At 43.5% G+C, this 18,350-nt stretch overlaps 1 protein-coding gene across 9 annotated transcripts in view; it reads right to left on the minus strand.

Annotated features, from left to right (window-relative positions):
* TRIM9 (tripartite motif containing 9) overlaps window positions 1-15,047 on the minus strand; it is a 112,542-nt gene extending 97,495 nt beyond the window's left edge. For 4 of the 9 annotated variants that reach the window (XM_011283230.4, XM_019833003.3, XM_019833008.3 and 1 more), the window contains exon 1: window positions 14,038-15,047. In XM_011283230.4, the coding sequence (XP_011281532.1) occupies window positions 14,038-14,859 (822 nt within the window). In that variant the 5' untranslated portion in view covers window positions 14,860-15,047. The remainder of the gene's footprint in view (window positions 1-14,037) is intronic. The other 5 variants (XM_045059914.1, XM_019833007.3, XM_019833006.3 and 2 more) reach the window with 2 other exon arrangements.
* Between the last annotated feature and the right edge of the window lie 3,303 nt (window positions 15,048-18,350).

The following is an 18,350-nucleotide window of genomic DNA, read 5'->3' on the forward strand; positions in this document are numbered from 1 at the left end:
TATGGTATTCTGTTAAGTTTCTATGAGATAACCAGAGCAATCAGAAATCTATGTCCTCCTCATGGACATGGATTCTACCTAAGTCTAGGTAGAAAGGTGACAGTTTTGAACTGTAACAGAAGGGTAGTTACCCCAGGTGCCCTTGCTTATTATGCTTATTGAAACCAGCCTGGAAATTCAGTGCTTGTCCAAGTTTCTGTATTCCATATTTCTTGTCTCTCAAGATAGAAAGAGAAAATTTTATTTAATGCTGAGCAATATTTTCATTCCACTACTAGAAGATTTGCTTCCTTAATGGCAGAAGGTAGCCAGATAACATGAGTCGAATGTAAACATCAAGCTTCTTCACACTGTATTGAACTGTGTGTTGGAAGCTATTTATATTTCCTTGCTAAGTCTGGCCAGATGATTGATGGTCAATGAAATCAATAACGCCTGCTTGTTAAAAGCACCACAGATTTATTCGCACCATGTAAGATTTATTAGATTGGATGGAAGTCCAACTTTACATTTGATTTTTTGTGACTAGTGCTCTTGGGATACCATTTCATAGATGTAGGAGTGAGGATGGCACAGGCAACACCATTTTATCAAGTTATCCCCCATTTTATCATGAACCTGTGTCCAGGTGATGGCATAAACATCATCAGGAATACCATGTAAATGTACCACATATATCTATAGTAAAATCAGTTGTTGGTGTTTTGTAGTGATGAACAGAAATTAAAGTAGAAGCAGTAAAAAAGGATAGAATATAGAGTTATTTTCCTTTGGCTTTGGGTGAGCTGTAATTACAGTTGAGCCTGTATATTTTTGACCTTCCAAGCATTTTCTCCCTACAGAATCAAAAAGCCCATTAAGAAGACCTGCCTTAGGAAGAAACTGTTTAATCCCCCCATATTCACATTTACTTCTCTCTGCAACCTGCTTTTTCAGAGATTAGATAATGTCTTAGACTGGCATACAGCATAGGTCAGAGCAGCATGGCCCTGTCCCAGGCTTTTCCTGGAGCACGGGAGAGAGTAGTATTTGGTGTCAAACAGTTGCTTCTTAAAATGCAAGCTGCAAGCAAAGTAAGAGTAAAGAGAGGGTGAACAAAAATCTCAATAAAGCTGAATTGATGCTATCTGGCTGGAAAGGCAGCTCCACATGAATAAATCAGCAGTCAATGAGAATTAACCATCTATGTGTACTGGCTAATGACAGAAGGTGGCTATTCCCACACCAAAGAACAATGTTAAGCATTCTACTTCTGAAGCTAATTCTTTAAGGAACAGTTTCTTCTTTGACCAGAGCTATTAGTATAAAATGCACAGTTCTGGCTCTATGCAAGGCTTATAAAAAACAAATTTTATTTGGCAGTGCTTAAGCCCATTCTTAAACAATAGGCTTTTCCAATTCATATATTCCTTTTCATACTTATGGAAAAGGCAGGCCAGGTGTATATTCTCAAAAAGGAATGTATGTATTTTCTTTTAACCACCTCAGCAAAAGGTCCAAGAAAACAGAGCAGACACGCGCTTATGGGTTTAAGCATAGTTTTGTGTTTTCCAAGATAGACTTGTAAATGTTTTAGAGCTGCAGAAATAAAGATACTGAAAATGCCAAAAAACCTCAACTTAATCTTTTATGTTATTTCTATCTGTAAAAATTTTAAGATGATTATTTTGTTATAAGAGGACAATGAATCAGTGGCTGAGCTGATAGAACCCCACTGCCTGCCTGTTGCTTGATTGGTTCGGACAAGGACGGGGGACAGAGCCCTCCCAAGGTAATCTGGCCTACCCAGTGCACCTCTGATGGTCTGGTCTATGGAATACTCAACATATTTGTCTTTCCTTTCTCTCTGCCCTATATATTTTTTTTTAAATTTACTTTATCACCAGGAAACTTAGGAGACAAATGACTTAATTGCTCAGTAATTTTCATACATGAGAACTAAAGGAATTCAGTTATTTGTTTATGCCATTGTAATTTGCAGCATCATAAAACAGTGCTTTATAGGACATGTGTTTCCTGTGATTATCAGAGGGCAGGACAAATAGCAGTTAAATACATGAGCTCTGAAGTCAGACAGCTTGGATTCAAACCCTGGCCCTGCCACTTACAGCTGGTACAACTTTATAATCTTTCTGTGCCCCAGTTTTCTCATAGGAAGATGTGTGAATTCTGAAGATTAAGTGAGAAAGTGCTTGGACATGGCTTAGAACAGTTCCTGTCATGTAGTAAGTGCTCAGTAAATTTTAAACAAAAGTATAAAATAGAAGGTTTTCAAATTTAATTATTATTGTCAGACTAATATGAAAAACTTAAAATATTGGAATATTTGCTAATCATTCATCTGTTAATTGACTCTTTTCTTCATTAAACCTTTTCAAATACCTACTAAGTGCATTAATGGAGGAAACAAGGGCATATTAAGAAACTTTGAGACTTTGAGTTAGTAGGGTCCAGTGGAAGATTCTAACATATGCAATTATAATACATTGGGAGATGCTCAGTGTTGGAACACAGAGATGGGAGCTGTGGAGGGGCGTGGAAAGAAGATAGAAGAGAGTTTGGGAACACGTTGGGAAAGGGAATGAGACTGATGGCTGGTTCAGACATTCAGGTGCAAGTGAGAGGTGAGACCATGGAGTAGATGAGTCTCTAGAGACAGGCATGTTGAGGAAGAGAGAAGAGTCGGTGATGCTTATTTATTCATGATTAGAAACTCAAGACAAGTTTTCTTGCTTTTTCAGCTTAAAATGAGTCAGTCAAAATGAAGAAAAAAACTCTACAGTTGAGGGAAAAAAAGTGTAATTAAACCCAGCTGGGGTGGGAGTGGCGCAGGTGCAGGGGTGACTCTGGTGGAATGAGAACAGCACTGAGCTTCCAGCTGGCTGGTGGGTTGGGGCTGGTGGGAAGGTCAGGGCCAGCTCAGCTGGTCTGAAGGTTGAGTTTTAAAAAATGCTGGAGGGCAGGGCTGCTGGACTGGGAGACGGCTCTGTGGGGTAACTGGAAGACCATTCGGGTTGAGAAGGAAGAGGTAACTTAGGCCGATGGGAGTATGGCTGGATCCGTAGCCAAAATGCTGCACCATAAGCCATCAATGTTAACAAGATGACAATGCCAGGGCTGAACAAAAGTGAAGTGAAATCGTGATGATTTCCCTGACGATGTGTCAAGTGCATTCTGTGTTTTCTGCTTGGGTTTTTCTGAATAATCTCACTCTGAGTTTCAGACAAGGGTCCAGTTTGGGGTTGGGATAAAACTGCTGTGAGAACACCGCAGGGAAGTGTTTTTGGTTTTGAGATGTCTTTTGGGATTAATTAGACACACTGCTGACAAAGCCTAGATGGTCTCTAATAATATAGGTACACTGCTGGGGGCCATTTTATAGCTAACTCTTCTTCCAAGGTTACAAATTGACTCCAAATGTCATTTTGAAAATATTAGCAACGCCTAGAATATAACAGTCAAGCACTGCTCTTTTAACTTTCATAAATTGTTGTGATATGCTGTCACAGAAGCAACTTTAGAGTTTAAACTTTTAATTATTGTTTTTTGCTTTATCATAAGTACCTTAAAACAATCTATTTATGTCTACCACAATTTAATGACAAACTCAGTCAAATAAGTCACTTGGCATCATGTACACAGTGCCTAAAAATAGTCAAAGTGGATCAAAGCCATTATTTCTAGTTATATTACATTAGTATTACTGATACCTAAAATAATTTTTCAGTTATTTAAAATACAAAGGAAAGCAACATATACTGAACATATGTATATAAATACTATAAAATTTACATTAATTGCTTTTACCTCTATCTTTAACTTTAATATTTAAAGAATAACATAGGGGTGCCTGGGTGGCTCAGTTGGTTAAGCAGTCGACTTCGGCTCAGGTCATGATCTTACAGTCCGTTGAGTTCAAGCCATACATCAGGCTCTATGCTGACAGTTCAGAGCCTGGAGCCTGCTTCAGATTCTGTGTCTCCCTCTCTCTCTGCCCTCCCCTGCTCAATTCTCTCTCTCTCTCTCTCTCTCTCTCTCTCTCTCAAAAATAAACATTAAAAATAATTTTAAAAATAAAAAAATAACATAAACTTAACTTTTTAAATGTTCATTTATTTATTTTGAGGGAGAGAGAGAGAGACAGAGAGAATCTCAAGCAGGCTCTGCACTGTCAGCACAGAGCCAGATGGGGGGCTTGAACTTATAAACTGTGAGATCATGACATGAGCCAAAATCAAGAGTTGGCTGCTTAATCACTGAGCCACCCAGGCACCCCAAATTTAATTTTTAATACATGTTTTAAGAATTAATACAAGGGGCGCCTGGGTAGCTCAGTTGGTTAAGCGTCTGTATCTTGATTTTGGCTCAGGTCATGATCTCATGGCTATGAGATCAAGTGCTGTGTCAGGCTCTGCACTGGGCATGGAGCCTGCTTAAGATTTTTTCTCCCTCTTCCTCTGCCCCTCCCCTGATTGTGTGCTTGCTCTCTCTCTCTCTCTCTCAAAAAAAAAAAAAAAATCAACATATGGTTTAAGGATAGTCTTATTTGGAACAGTTATCCATAGACTAGAGTTTTAGAGTAGTCTACTCTGCATACACAAGAAACTTACTTTGCTACTGGCTTATCATTGTCTAGAACAGTGTTTCCCAAACTTGTTTGGCACTAAAAAAGAGGTTCTACAACTTAAGTGTCCATCAACAGATGAACGTATAAAGAAAATGTGGTATATGTACACAGAGGACTATTATTCAGCCAAAAAAAAAAAAAGGAAAGTCTGCCTTTTGCAACAACATGGATGGACCTTAGAGGTTATAAGCTAGAGAAAGACAAATACTCTATGTTCTCACTTATATGTGGAATCTAAAAAAGCTGAACCCAAAGAAATAGAGAATAGAATGGTGGTTGTCAAGAGCTGGGGGTTGGGTAAATGGACAGATGTTAGTCAAAGGGTACAAATTTCCAGCTATAACATGAACACGTTCTAGGCATCTAATATAACAAGATGACTATAATTTACAATACAGTATTATATACTTGAAAGCTGAGAGTGTAAATCTTTTTTTTTAATGTTTATTTAGAGAGAGTGAGAGAGAGAGAGAGAGACAGAGAAAGAGAAGGGGAGAGAGAGAGAATCCTAAGCAAGATCCATGCTGTCAGCATAGAACCCAATGTGGGGTTGAACCCATGAACCGTGAGATCATGACCTGAGCGAAACTAGGAGTTGGATGTCTAACTGACTGAGCCGAGGCACCCCCAGAGTGTAATTCTTAAAAGTTATCGCCACACACGTACAAAAGGCACTTGTGTGAGCGGATGGATGTGCTAACAAACATTGCTGTGGCAATCATTTCACAATATATACACGTATCAAATCATCACTTTGTACACCTTTAACTTCCATAGGCTATATGTCAATAGTATCACAATAAGTCTGGAAAAAAAAATGAAAAAAAAAAAGTTTCCAAAGACAAATAAGTTTAGAAATTTCTAGATTAAATCAAGCAGGGGTTTTTTTGCTGCCGAATGGGTCAGCACATTGTTATAATAATGTACAATGTGGACCATCTGGAGCACATGTAGAGTGGAGTGTCTCAAAATTATTTAATCATGGAAACTTTGAGGGAACACAGTTTGAGAAACTCTGACCTAGAGAATGGGTCAAAGCAACGTGTATGTTTTCAGAGGTTTCTTGACTTTGGAAAAAAAATAAAACTGATTATTGATTTCAGAATCTCCCTGTCCAGCCTGTTGCCCTTGACAGTATCGTCACCACATACACCAAGTAATTTAAAGTTGGTAAAAAGGAAATTTCCTTACGCTTCTTTGTAAGCAACCCCTCAATAAGAATAGAGGAAAATAGCCAATAGGCTAGTACAGACTACACAGCAGCGAATGGGTAGACAGTGTTAGATTAAACATCACATGATTCCTGCTTCATTAAATCAAAAGTGCTTTCCGTTTGTATTTTTGGCATCAGAATATAATATTCTAGAGACAATATCTAGAATGAGTAAGAATTAGTATCTTCAAACACAAATGTTCACATGTGTTAATTTGTTTTTAGAAGTTAGGACTTCTCAGTTGAAAGTGGTTGAAAACTGACACAAACTAGCTAACGCAAAAAAGGAGGGAGGTCTCTTGGCTCAGTAACTCAAAAGGCAAGAGGGGTTAGCTGGCCTCAGTCATGACAGGTTCCAGAAGCTCAAATACTGTTCTCCGAATTCACTCTCCATTTCTCAGCTCTGTATTTCTGTGGGTTGCCTTATTTTCTTCTACTTATGGGGTAGGTGGAAGAGACATGGATATAGACAGTTTCTGGCTTTTATTATTCTAGCTGAATAATATTAACAAGCCCAGAGAAGAGCAAGGCTCCCTGTCCCTGACTCAGTAGACACAAACCTCAGAAAGGACGCTGATTGGACTGGCTTGGGACATGTGCTAATCTTTTAAATGAATCACTTGGGCCAAAGGGATAGGGTGTCATGACTGGCCAGGCCTATGTCACATGCCCTCCCACCTGGCCAGGTACGGCAGGGCGTTGGATTGGCAACCCCACCAGAATCGCAGGCACTGGGCAGCGGTAGGAACTGGTGGTGAGGGAAGCATTTAACTAGGGCAAGAAGAATACTGCCGTTATGAGGCCAAAAGACAAAAAACAGAAAACACTGAACTCCATGGTTACTAAAGCTCTTTTTTCCTTCTATGAAGTAGCTGCAATTATTGACATGAAACTATATGAATTTATTTTTCTCCCACTCCCAACCCAACTACATACTTTAAAAGAGGTACCCAACGTTAGTACAAAATCATGCTTTGGCACCTTCTGTCCTCCTTCCTCCACTCATACATAAGTCAAGTCAGAAACTGCTTTGCTCTGATGTGGCCACATTCACCATAACATATAATAGTAATAACAACACACATCACTTTGGTGGTGGAACGCTGCTGGGGAGAGGAAGCAGCGAGCTACAGTTGTGGTGTTCGCTATACTTCTCTGTCTTCTTTTTCATCATCATCAACTCTTGCTTCACCTTCAAAGCAGCTCAAGAGATTAGTGCTGCAGCTAGAATTCGGAAGGTCCAAGGAGAGCAAAGGGGCTTTCTTCTGCACCCAGAAGGGTTTCCTCTCAGACTGCACAAGAGGTACTAGTCAGGACTCCCTGCCCCCGCTGCTTTCAAAGGCCTTCTGCCTGGAGCTTTCCTCTGTCCATCTGGGCTGGGACTGGGGGTGGGGGAGGGGGGAGGGGGAGTGGAGGCACTCACCTCTGGTGTAGAATTTAAGGGAGTGCCAAAAACCTCAGTCATCAACATTAATACTATTTTAATGCAGTATTTTTAAAAAATAAAATTAATGCAAAGAATCTATGAAGTACAAAAGGTCAAAATATTAAACAAAGAGAGGACCAATACTACTGATATTTCCTTTTGACACAGGCTCCAATATGGCTCAACATGGCACTGTTACTGACCTTGCCTTTATTTTTTTAAAATGTTTTAAAATGTTTATTTGTCTTTGAGAGAGAGATAGAGTGTGAGTGGGGGAGGGGCAGAGAGCGAGGGAGACACAGGATCTGAAGCAGGCTCCAGGCTCTGAGCTGTCAGCACAGAGCCTGATGCTGGCCTCAAACCCACAAACCGTGAGATCATAACCTGAGCCGAAGTTGGACGCTCAACCAACTGAGCCACCCAGGTGCCTCCCCCCCCCCAACTTTGTCTTTAATTAAAATGTTGATATGTTGTCCACCATGGATTTTTTTGCATTAATTTTTATTGTTTAAGATATTGTATTATAATATTTTGTATCTTGATTACTGAGTGTTTGAAATTTTTTAAATGTTTATTTATTTTTGAGATGGAGAGAGAGACAGCATGAGCAGGGGAGGGGCAGAGAGAGAGGGAGACACAGAATCCAGAGCAGGCTCCAGGCTCTGAGCTGTCAGCACAGAGCCCGATGCGGGGCTCGGACTCACGGACCGCGAGATCATGACCTGAGCCGAAGTTGGACGCTTAACCGACTGAGCCACCCAGGCACCCCCGAATTACTGAGGTTTGGTGCCCCCTTAAATTTTGCACGTAAGGTGAGTGCCTCACTCTAGTCTTCTGCATCCACCTCCCCAAAGGGGTGGGGTCATGACCTGGAGCACCATCAGGAAATACCTCACTCAGGTTGAGCTAATCAGATTCTTTCTCTAAACTTGAAAATGGAAAGAGACAGAGACTCTATCCAGATGACAGTGAACACTTGCACTGAAATGTCATTCTGAGTTGGGGCTGGAGGACTCTTGTCAGGCCTTGTTCAGGCCAAAGAGGACCACTGTAAGAGACAGAATGAGGGAGTTGAGCATGTGGCAGATTTTTATTATATGTCCAAAATATCCTCTGCCCCCCTCTCTAGGGTCCTTTTCTGATGCCTCTCTCTGTTGGAAGAGTGTATTGCCCACAGCAGGGACATCAGGCATGGCCACATGACTTGTTTTAGCCAATGGAATATAAGCAGAGGCGAAACGCCACATCTGAGTAGAAACTTCAGGTGCTGTTGAATAGTTCTGCTTTGCTGTCTTCCCTCTATGGTCAGGTTGGCATGTTCCAAACATGCTGTTTCAGCTGAAGTTCAAGAATCAGAAGATGTGGAGAAGGGCCACAGCTGATTCTCAGTGGGCACTGAGGTAAGAAATTATATACTGCTGTTATAATTCACGGAAATTAGGAAATGGTTACTGTAGCATAACTTAGTCTAACCTGACTGATACAGAGAATAAACTTAGTTTCTAGTTTTTCAGTTTGTCCTCCTTGAAACTTGATTTTGTTTCATACCCATGAAATCCTCTGAGATCACTTAAGTGGGTGTTCTGTTCCTTATAACCAAGAGTCCCTGATAAAATTGATAACGATATTATTTAGAACGATTTTGTTCTTTTTACCATGTAATGGGTTCTTTCCTGCCCTGTGCCAAGGTTGAGTTGTATGCATGCACACACTTTGAGAAATGCTTAGATGAGAGAATTTACTGCACTGAAAGTAAGGATAATTTTTGACTGTATATTATTATTAGTCAATAACAGATAGCTATGATAGTTTTCTCTTTATGCAAACTGCGACTTAACCTGCAATTTCAATTAATAGCATTGTTTCATGGTATATACAGGAAGAACAATTTCTGCTACTTCAGAGTGATAACACTATCTTCACTGGAGAATCTGAAACAACGGAGTCCTATCAGTTATCATTTTAGCTTTGTTATTGAAAAAGAAAATCCCTTTGTTTACTATATACATAAATCTTTGTGTAGTGTTTTAATTCCTTGAGCTTAATTCAACTGAGTATTCTCTGAACCCCCCCCCCCCACCACCCATGAGGGTATGGCTCAGTCTTTCAGGCCACCCTCAAGAGAAGCCTTTTACTGCATCCTGTGCTCTGAAAGGAGCGAGCAAAGTCTCCAAAATTAGGGCATGAGATTTTTATGCAATAATTGTTGACTAGTGAGACAGTAACTTCTGTTTTACACAAAACTTTCTCTCGTGCCAAACTGAAATGAATAAACATTTAAATTAGTTTTTCAAAATATTTCCACAAGTATAGTTTTGTGGGTAGGAAGCATAGAAGTTGTAAGACTTGCTTCAAGCTCTTGGCAAGTAAGTGGCAGCATCAGGTCTGGAATGGGATCTCTTGTCATCTAGCTATTTCTATTATGCCTTGGTACAAAGAACAACTGACTTCTCTGATACATTCTCCTCAATATCTGTAACACTGTGCATAGAATGTTCTGATTGTCCTAGAAGTAAAGTCTAAAAATATAAAAAACATGAATATCTGCCACCTATTATATTTACCATAGGAACATCTAGATTATACTGTGTTTACTGCTTATAGTTAACTGAATATCATTTTAGTTATATTAAATGACACGCTTTGCTACACACATATTTGATGAGATGCCAACATACTACAAAGCAGATATTTGTTTTCCAGAATAGTTTGAAAATTAAAGCACTGACAGTTTATTTTAAAATGCAGCCTAGGGGCGCCTGGGTGGCGCAGTCGGTTAAGCGTCCGACTTCAGCCAGGTCACGATCTCGCGGTCCGTGAGTTCGAGCCCCGCGTCAGGCTCTGGGCTGATGGCTCGGAGCCTGGAGCCTGTTTCCGATTCTGTGTCTCCCTCTCTCTCTCTGCCCCTCCCCTGTTCATGCTCTGTCTCTCTCTGTCCCAAAAATAAATAAAAAACATTGAAAAAAAATTTTTTTAAATGCAGCCTAAATTGCAAATTTTCATTAAAAAAAAGAAGGTAAGGGGCGCCTGGGTGGCGCAGTCGGTTAAGCGTCCGACTTCAGCCAGGTCACGATCTCGCGGTCCGTTGAGTTCGAGCCCCGCGTCAGGCTCTGGCCTGATGGCTCGGAGCCTGGAGCCTGTTTCCGATTCTGTGTCTCCCTCTCTCTCTGCCCCTCCCCCATTCATGCTCTGTCTCTCTCTGTCCCAAAAATAAATAAAAACGTTGAAAAAAAAATTTAAAGAAAAAAAAAAGAAGGTAAGAGAAAAATAACATTTGAAACAAGATTCAGAGTAGATAGTATAGAAAGGAAAAGAAAATCCTTGCTCAACTGCACAAATACAAAAGAACAGTTACAAATATATTACTGATTCAGTGATTGATAAAATATACCAAGAATTCAAGGAGGATGTTAGATTTAGAAATGTGAATTGCTAAAAATACAAAGCAGTAACAGTGGTTCCAATTGCCTATTTGAAAGTATCTACAAAATTATTTTTTTGTGTAGCAATTCTTCATACCAGCCTAACTTGGGTAAAATAACCTAGCAAATGCTGGTACTAAATATAAATTGTTACCAGACATTTTTCTTATAAGGCAGTATTATTTTTCATGGATTTTGAAGGCCATACACATGTGAGAAGTATTTTAATTTGGTCAATTGACAACTAATGAGATTCAACCAGTTGTTTTTAAAGCCTCTAAAAATAAACTTCAGCCCTTTTGTCTTAATGTGTAAGATGATGATTTAGTCCTTGAGGGAAATACTTATTCACAGAATTTTAATCACTAGAAATGACTAATTAATACAGTAGAACATTAATGAAAACTTTTGGGTCTAGTAATAACCTGTGTTGATAACTACTTGCCTAACTTTGGGAAAACTACTTAATGTAATTCTTTGCTTTCCATTGTTTTGAAGGGCATAGAAATTCTGGCCTATGAGCTTTTGTGGAAACAGAGCATAAAGAGACTATATGGGAAAATTTAGTATTAACACATTAATTATTAAGAAGATAAGATGGGCGAGTAATGCTTGTTGTTCATCTAAGATGATGAGCAAATGTTAAAATCTGTCATCTTTGTGCCTTATTTATTTATTTATTTTTGGCAGTTTAACGATCCTGATATTGACTGAACAAAAATTATACATATTCACTATTTTGGAAAAAATGTGCAATAGATCAGAGAAGAAATGTTCTCCCCGCCCCCCGCAATGAACTAACCTTCCTTTTCTAGCCTACTTATGTCTCAAGGTCTTTGACATTATTGGTTTTTTACCAGGCATCCAAATTTCAACTCAGTCCACACCAGTGTCTACTCACAAATTCCATTTCTCATAAAACGAATGATGTAACATTTCAAATCTACACAGGGTTTGACAAAGATGAAAGGTTGCTTTTGGTCTTAATGGATAAAGTATATAGGCTCTCCGTCACAGAAAAATAATGCTGTGGTTTGACCATCCTAATTAGCCTGTGACTCTAAGTTCTTTTTTTCAGACAGGGAGATTAATTTCTTAGTTCCAAGGGTAGTTTTGAAGGGTAATTTAAAAGAGGCTGTAGTTAGCAGCTTAAGAGTGAAATCATAACATGAAGAAAAGATTGGCGGCGAACTAAAGTTTTGAAAACTTTCAAAATTAAGTATCGTTAACAATTTTACATTGAAGTGTCTTCAAAATAGTGGCATGTGCCTAGTAGGGCTCAGATTTGTGCTGATGTAGATTTTCATCAGTACAGATAAGATGTAACAGGTTACATGTGAGAACACAAATGACTGTAAACACAGGTCACATTCAATTAATAGTGAATTGAGAAAACCTCCCTGATGGCTGAAAACAGTGATACCTTATTTCTTTTCTTGTTGTAAATAAAATATCAATGTTCCAGCCTTAACCCCATCGTTTCCCTCAAAGGCTAGTCTTTCTGGTCTCCAAGCAATGCTGGGAAATCCTTAGTGGAGCACAGAGGAGGCCTGAGCACCAACTTTACTGCCCTGCCTGATCCTTGAGCTTGCAACTCAATGATGTGAAGAAAATCTCCTTACAACAATCCTGAACTCCTGTCTTACCCTTTGCATCTCCAACAAAGTGAATTATTTAAAATTAGAATGGGGCACCTGGGTGGCTCAGTGAGTTAAGCTACCAACGCTTGATTTCAGGGCAGATCATGATCTCAAGGTTCCTGGAATTGAGCCCCAAGTCCAACTCTGTACTGACAGCAGGGAGCCTCCTTGAGATTCTCTCTCTCCCTCTCTCTCTGCGCCTTCCCTGCTCACAGTCTTGCTCTCTCTCAAAATAAATAAACATTTTTTTAATCTTAAAAAAATTAAAAGTGCAATTTATACACATCTCCTCAAGAATGGTTCCCTTCCTTCTAAGCAGGGTGGGCATAACATTATCAAGATCTTTCTCCTCATGAAGCTTATTTTCTAGTGTGTGAGGAGGGGAGCAATAAATAAATACAAAAAAACAGGATAATTAAAATATACAGCATGCCAGTTAGTGGTGGCTGAGAGGAGTGGTGGCAACTGTGGCCAGAAGGGTCTGGCAAAGGTGACACGTGAGCGACAATCTTAAGGAGGGAAGAGAGTGAGCCATTCCAATACAGGGTTTTGGGTAAGGCTGTCCCAGGTTGAAGAAACATCAAATGCAAAGGCCCAGGGGCCGGAAATGTGTCTGGTGTTGGTTAGGGGACGGTGTAACTGGAGCAGAGGGGAAGAGTGGGAGGAAATAAGGTCGATGAGACCAAATGTGAACAGGTCAAGCAGGTCGTGGTGGGCCATTCCAGGGACTGTCTAAGAAATGGACGTTTGGAGGATTCTGAGCAGAGGAGCGGCATGACCTAAATGTTGTTAAAGGCACTCTTCTTGAAGCTAGTTTTGATGGAGGCGCCATCAAAAGAGATCAGAAAGATAAATCCGATGGTAACAGGTGCCTCAAAGCTTGCTAGGACAACTACTGAAAGGGGAAAAGGGTTGAATCCTAGACCAACGGGTACGTGGTGGTTGGGAGCACGGGGTACCCTGGGAGACGCACCTGCGCAGCTTTCAGGCCTAGACCACACAGAAACCTCTGGTCCTGCTACTTCAGCCCCAGGTCCCTAGCCTGGGGAGGGTCAGGGCCCGAAGCCCTCAAGCCTGGTTGACGTAGCCACCACAGGATTTTTCTTTCCCCTCGCTACACTCCCCACTCCTGGGGGCAAAGCACCAGGTCCCGCATCCACTCCAGCGCAGACTCCCAAGTTTGGGGCAGCGCAGACTCATCAGTATTCCGCCCGCGGAGTTCTCCCCGCCCCCGCCGCGAATCACCGCGCCCGCCTATCCCGCAGCTCCAGCCTTTCCGCGTTCCGCGCCGCCTCACCGCCCCCACCCGGTCCCTGTGGACCGCAGCCTCATCTGCCCTGAAGCGTTCCTGGCAGCCCCGGGCACTGGCGGGGTTACGCCGCGCTTTCCAGCAAGCTGGCGGCGGCCACAAGCTGCGCCTCCGCAGCGGAGAGGGGGCGCCCTGTGCTAGGCGGCGCCCCCGGGGAGACCCGCTCTAAGGCATCCCCGCAACAACTCTAGGGATATTCGACTCCCCAGCTCTCGGTTTAAGGTCCCCCTGCACTTCTGCAGTGCACCAGACGGGGGAAGCAAATATAGGAGGACCTGCATTGCGCCCCCGCTGGGATGCACTTGCGCAAAGAGGAGACCGTCTGCTGCAAAACCGGAGGATCCGAGGCGCAGGGAGTTAGGGGGTGGGTTTTTTTTTTCTTTTTTTTTTAAGGACTCACCTTGTGCAGTTTCCACATGGCCCCCAGAGCTTTGACTTCGTGGCTGGAGTGTTTGCCCTCCTCCAAGCACTGGTAGCACACAGGCATCTTGCACTGCACGCAATACATGCTGTGGTTCTCCAGCTCGTGATCTGTGCAGGTGGATACCTTGCGCGGGCTCAGCCGCCGGCTCACGCGGCCCTGGGCCGGGGGCACCAGGCGGTGCTTGGCTAGGGGCCCTCGGGGCGGGTGGCAGCGCAGGCGGCACGGATCGCAGTAGAAGACATCGCACTGTTCGCACATGACGGTGGCCTCCTTAGGCGCCTTCTCGCAGAGCTGGCACTTAAGGGCTGCGGCTTTGCTCTGTTGGTAGCGGTCAATTACCCCTTCCAGGACGCGGTTCTTGGGGAAGCCGCGGAGCCCCCGGTCATCCAGTATGAGGCTGCGGTGGCACTGGGGACAGGTGATACAGGAGTTGCGGGGCACCGGGGCCAAGGCCGGTGACAGATGGGTGGCCGGTGGCGGCATAGCCGGCGGGAACACGCGGACGCCGTTGGGGGACTTCTGGCACGGCGTAGTGGGGGCACTGGCGAAGCCCCCGTAGGAACCATAGCCGCTGTCTGCTTCGCTGTACAGGCTCATCTTGTCCAGGTCCAGATAGTCATAGTCGGAGACCCCAGAGCCCGAGGCCCGACGGCTCTGGGGGGACTCAGACTCCGGGGTCTGTACCAGGATGTTGCGGGCGCACGCTTGACATAAATTGTGAGAGCAGGGCAGGATGATGGGCTCCCGATAGAAGGAGCCGCACACAGGGCATTTTAACTCTTCTTCCATCTCTTCCATGAGGACCGGGCTGGGAGCGAGGCAGCAGCGGCTGCAACGGTTGCCTGAGCTGGTGAAGCGGCCGACCGCCTCTAGTCTCCAGCACCTTGGCCAGCGGCGGCGGTGGTGGTGGCGCCTTCCCGCGTCGCCTGGGCACCGACTCCCGGGGAGGCGCTTTCTCTCCAAGCCACTCTGTCTGTGAGCCAAAGAACCGCGACGCCGCGCGCCAGCCCCGGAACGCCCCCTCCTAGTCCCGCCCTGCCCTGTAAACAGCGGCCCATTGGACGGCGGCGAGAGAGCGAAGCTCTCATTGGCCACGCGCCCCGTCCTTCTCCTCTCTTCTGCAGGCCAGCGGGGGGGTTCGTAGCGGACTCTGGATGAGCGAGTCTTCGCTCCCGGCTGCAGGATCTCGGGAGGGGGCCGGCGTGCGGAGGCGAGGGCCCGGGAAGGAGGAATTAGGCGGGATGACTCATCCTTCGCCCCGCTTCCTTCCGACCTCCGGTGCAGTCACCCAGGAGCAGGGGGCGTGAGAAACCCCTCCCCGCAGCGAGTAGGCTGGCGGAGGGGGCTGGCGCTTGTCGCCAACTGTCTTGTGTTTGGCTTCCAGCTCTGGTGTCCGCGCCGACCTACCGCCAGCTTGGGCCGCGCGACACCGAGGACCACCCTCCCCCCCTTCTCTTTCCGCTGCTGGCAGCCTGGGCTGGCGCCTCACCCAGGCCTGGATTTCGGTACCGCAGCCGGGCTCTTCTCCCCTCCAGGAACGCGGTGCAGCCCGGCCCCGGCTCTACCCCATCCCAGGCGTCTGGCGTGAGCCCTGGGAAGCGCTTCTTTGCTTCTTTCACCCTCAGTCCCTGGGTTTTAAGACGGGATTAATAATATTAATTTCTTAGTGCTGCCGTGAGACTGAAAGGCCCAGTATGTTAGTTAAAATCTCTGCCCCCTACCTTTCCCGCTTTAAATTCAGGCTCGGCCCAGAGGCTTCCCAAGCCGTGGTGTGAACCCTAGGGTGCGAACGTGCCTCTCTCCTCTCCTCACTCTCCCTGCCTTCCAAAGCTGTGCTGTCACCCTGCTCGCAGCGCCTGTTTGTGCTTTCGCGAGGCCAGCAGTACCTTTGGCTCAGTTTGAGGCAGGTATGGGTTGCCTATTTCTCAGTGCCCACAGTTTAGTAACTAGCTGCAGATGAATCACTGTGTCACTGCGGAGTCTCCGTGTTTGAATCCAAACAGCATTATTCAGTGTCACGTGGCCTGAGCCTTTACCACAGCTTCAGAATGGTGGGTTCTTTCCGTTTCTTCTTGTTTCCTCCAGTGAAGTGCGTGGGGATGCTGGTGGAGGGGTGCGGGTAGGGGACGGGGGTTAGTTTTAGTATTAGTCCTCAAATATTAAGCCCCCTTCTTCTCCCTGTCCCCAAACATTGATGGAGATATCTGGTCCTGTCCCTTGCCCACAGAACTGTTAATTTGATTAATGGAGGAGGAGGAGGAACCCTCCCCAGCAACCCCCCCCCCCCCCAAAAAGAAAAATCTTTGAGTCAAGTGACTTAGTGACATTCTGAGATAGCCGCTTTTTGAAATAGTACATGGCTGCCTTTTGCTGAGTAAATGGCAAAAACTCATTTCAAGGTTTAAGAAATCTTCCATTTTTCATCTTCCAAAAAAAGATAACTTGATTATATGCAGCTACGTTTATAATTTAAAAGCACTTTATTGCCCAGTGAAAAATGGACCATAATCCTGCCCTTGGAGAAACAGTCCAATAAACTAGGTTATCTTTCCAACACCTTCAGTTGCAATGAAAATAGCATTTGATTATTGTTTGGGGGAGGGGGGTTCTCATTGTTATTTAAAGTTACGCTAATCACAAATACCATCTGATTTATTTTTAATCTGGTTTTTAACTAGCTTAGTTCACAGCATCCAAAGGCATATGTACTCCTGTTTACAGACATACAGTTTCTTCATGTGGGCTTGGAACATTATCTGTATCTGCAGGATTTATCTAATTTAAGGGTCCCAGAAGAATTTGCTAACACTAGTTAATTAACAAGAAACTGTTAGAAAGGAGTGTCAGTACCACTCATAATTTACAACCCTTTCCATGACTTTTGTATGCATTTGCCTGAAAGTCAAAGTGGCCTTGGGGCAAGGCTATGGACATTTCAAGGCGAGCAGCTGTTACTCCTTTTATGAGTTTGAACTTTGCTTATCATAGTATACCATCTGCTATAGATTAAATGTATCTCCCCAAAATTCGTATCTTGAAATACTAACTTGCAAGGTGATGGTATTAGGAGGTGGGGCTCTTGAGAACTGATTAGGTCATGAGAACAGAACCTTCATGAATGGGATTAGTACACTTATAAAAGTGGCCCAAGAAATCTCCCTTACCCTCTTCCAGCCTCATGAGGTTACCATGAGAAGACCACCATCTATGATGGCATCTTGCCAGATGCCAAATCTGTGGGCACCTTGATCTTGTAATTCCCAGCCTCCAGAATGTGAGAAATACATTTCTATTGTTTATAAGCTATCCAGTCTGTGGTATTTTGTTTTAGCACCCCCAAAAGACAAAGACACCATCTAAGAGGTCTGCTTATTAGCAGAAAACGTATCCTAAGTTAAAAATAAAGGATAATTTGGGGTGCCTGGGTGGCATAGTCAGTTAAGCAATAGACTCTTGATCTTGGCTCAGGTCATGATCTCAAGGTTTGTGAGTTGAAACCCCACATTGGGCTGTGCACTGATGGCACGGAACCTGCTTGGGATTCTGTCTCTCCTTCTCTGTCCCTCCCTCTCTTGTGTGTGCTCTCTTTCTCTCTCTCAAAATAAATAAACTTAAAATTTTTTTAAAAAATAAAGGATAATTTTAGGAAATGTCTGAAGTGTAATACACTGTTGGTTTCACAGAGACTCAATAAAATACAGATTTATAATATAATCAATACACAAAGAATTGAGCTATTACAAAATATATTGAGATGATTTAATTGTTAGATCTATTTGGCCAGGAATTAGCTAAACCAATCCCAGGAGAGCTGTTAAAATGACTGTAATTTGTTAAGTGTTCATTTTGTTCCAGGAAGTGGGTTTATTTATTTACATGGATTACATAGTTCAGTCTCTGTGATAATAAAAAGAGGTGGGCATAATCGTCTTCACTTTAAAGATGAATAATCTGAGGATAAACAAAGTACTCAAGGTCAAATATTGATGAGGCTGGGATTTGAATCCAGGCACATGTAATTTTGCTTCCTTGTTCATTCATTCAAAAAATGCTGAGTTCTCACTCTGTCAAGCTCTGTGTGTAAGAAATACCCAAAATGATATTTTTTTAAAGTTTATTTATTTGAAAGAGAGCACAAATGAGAGGGAGGGGCGGGGAGCAGAGAAAGAGGGAGAGGCAGAGAGAGAGGGAGAGAGAGAGAATCCCAAGCAGGCTCTGTGCTGTCAGCAAAGGAGCCTGATGTGGGGCTTGATTTCAGGAGCCATGAGATCATGACCTGAGCCACCCAG

This window comes from Felis catus, chromosome B3 (genome assembly GCF_018350175.1).
Source record: "Felis catus isolate Fca126 chromosome B3, F.catus_Fca126_mat1.0, whole genome shotgun sequence".
Lineage (NCBI taxonomy): Eukaryota > Metazoa > Chordata > Mammalia > Carnivora > Felidae > Felis > Felis catus.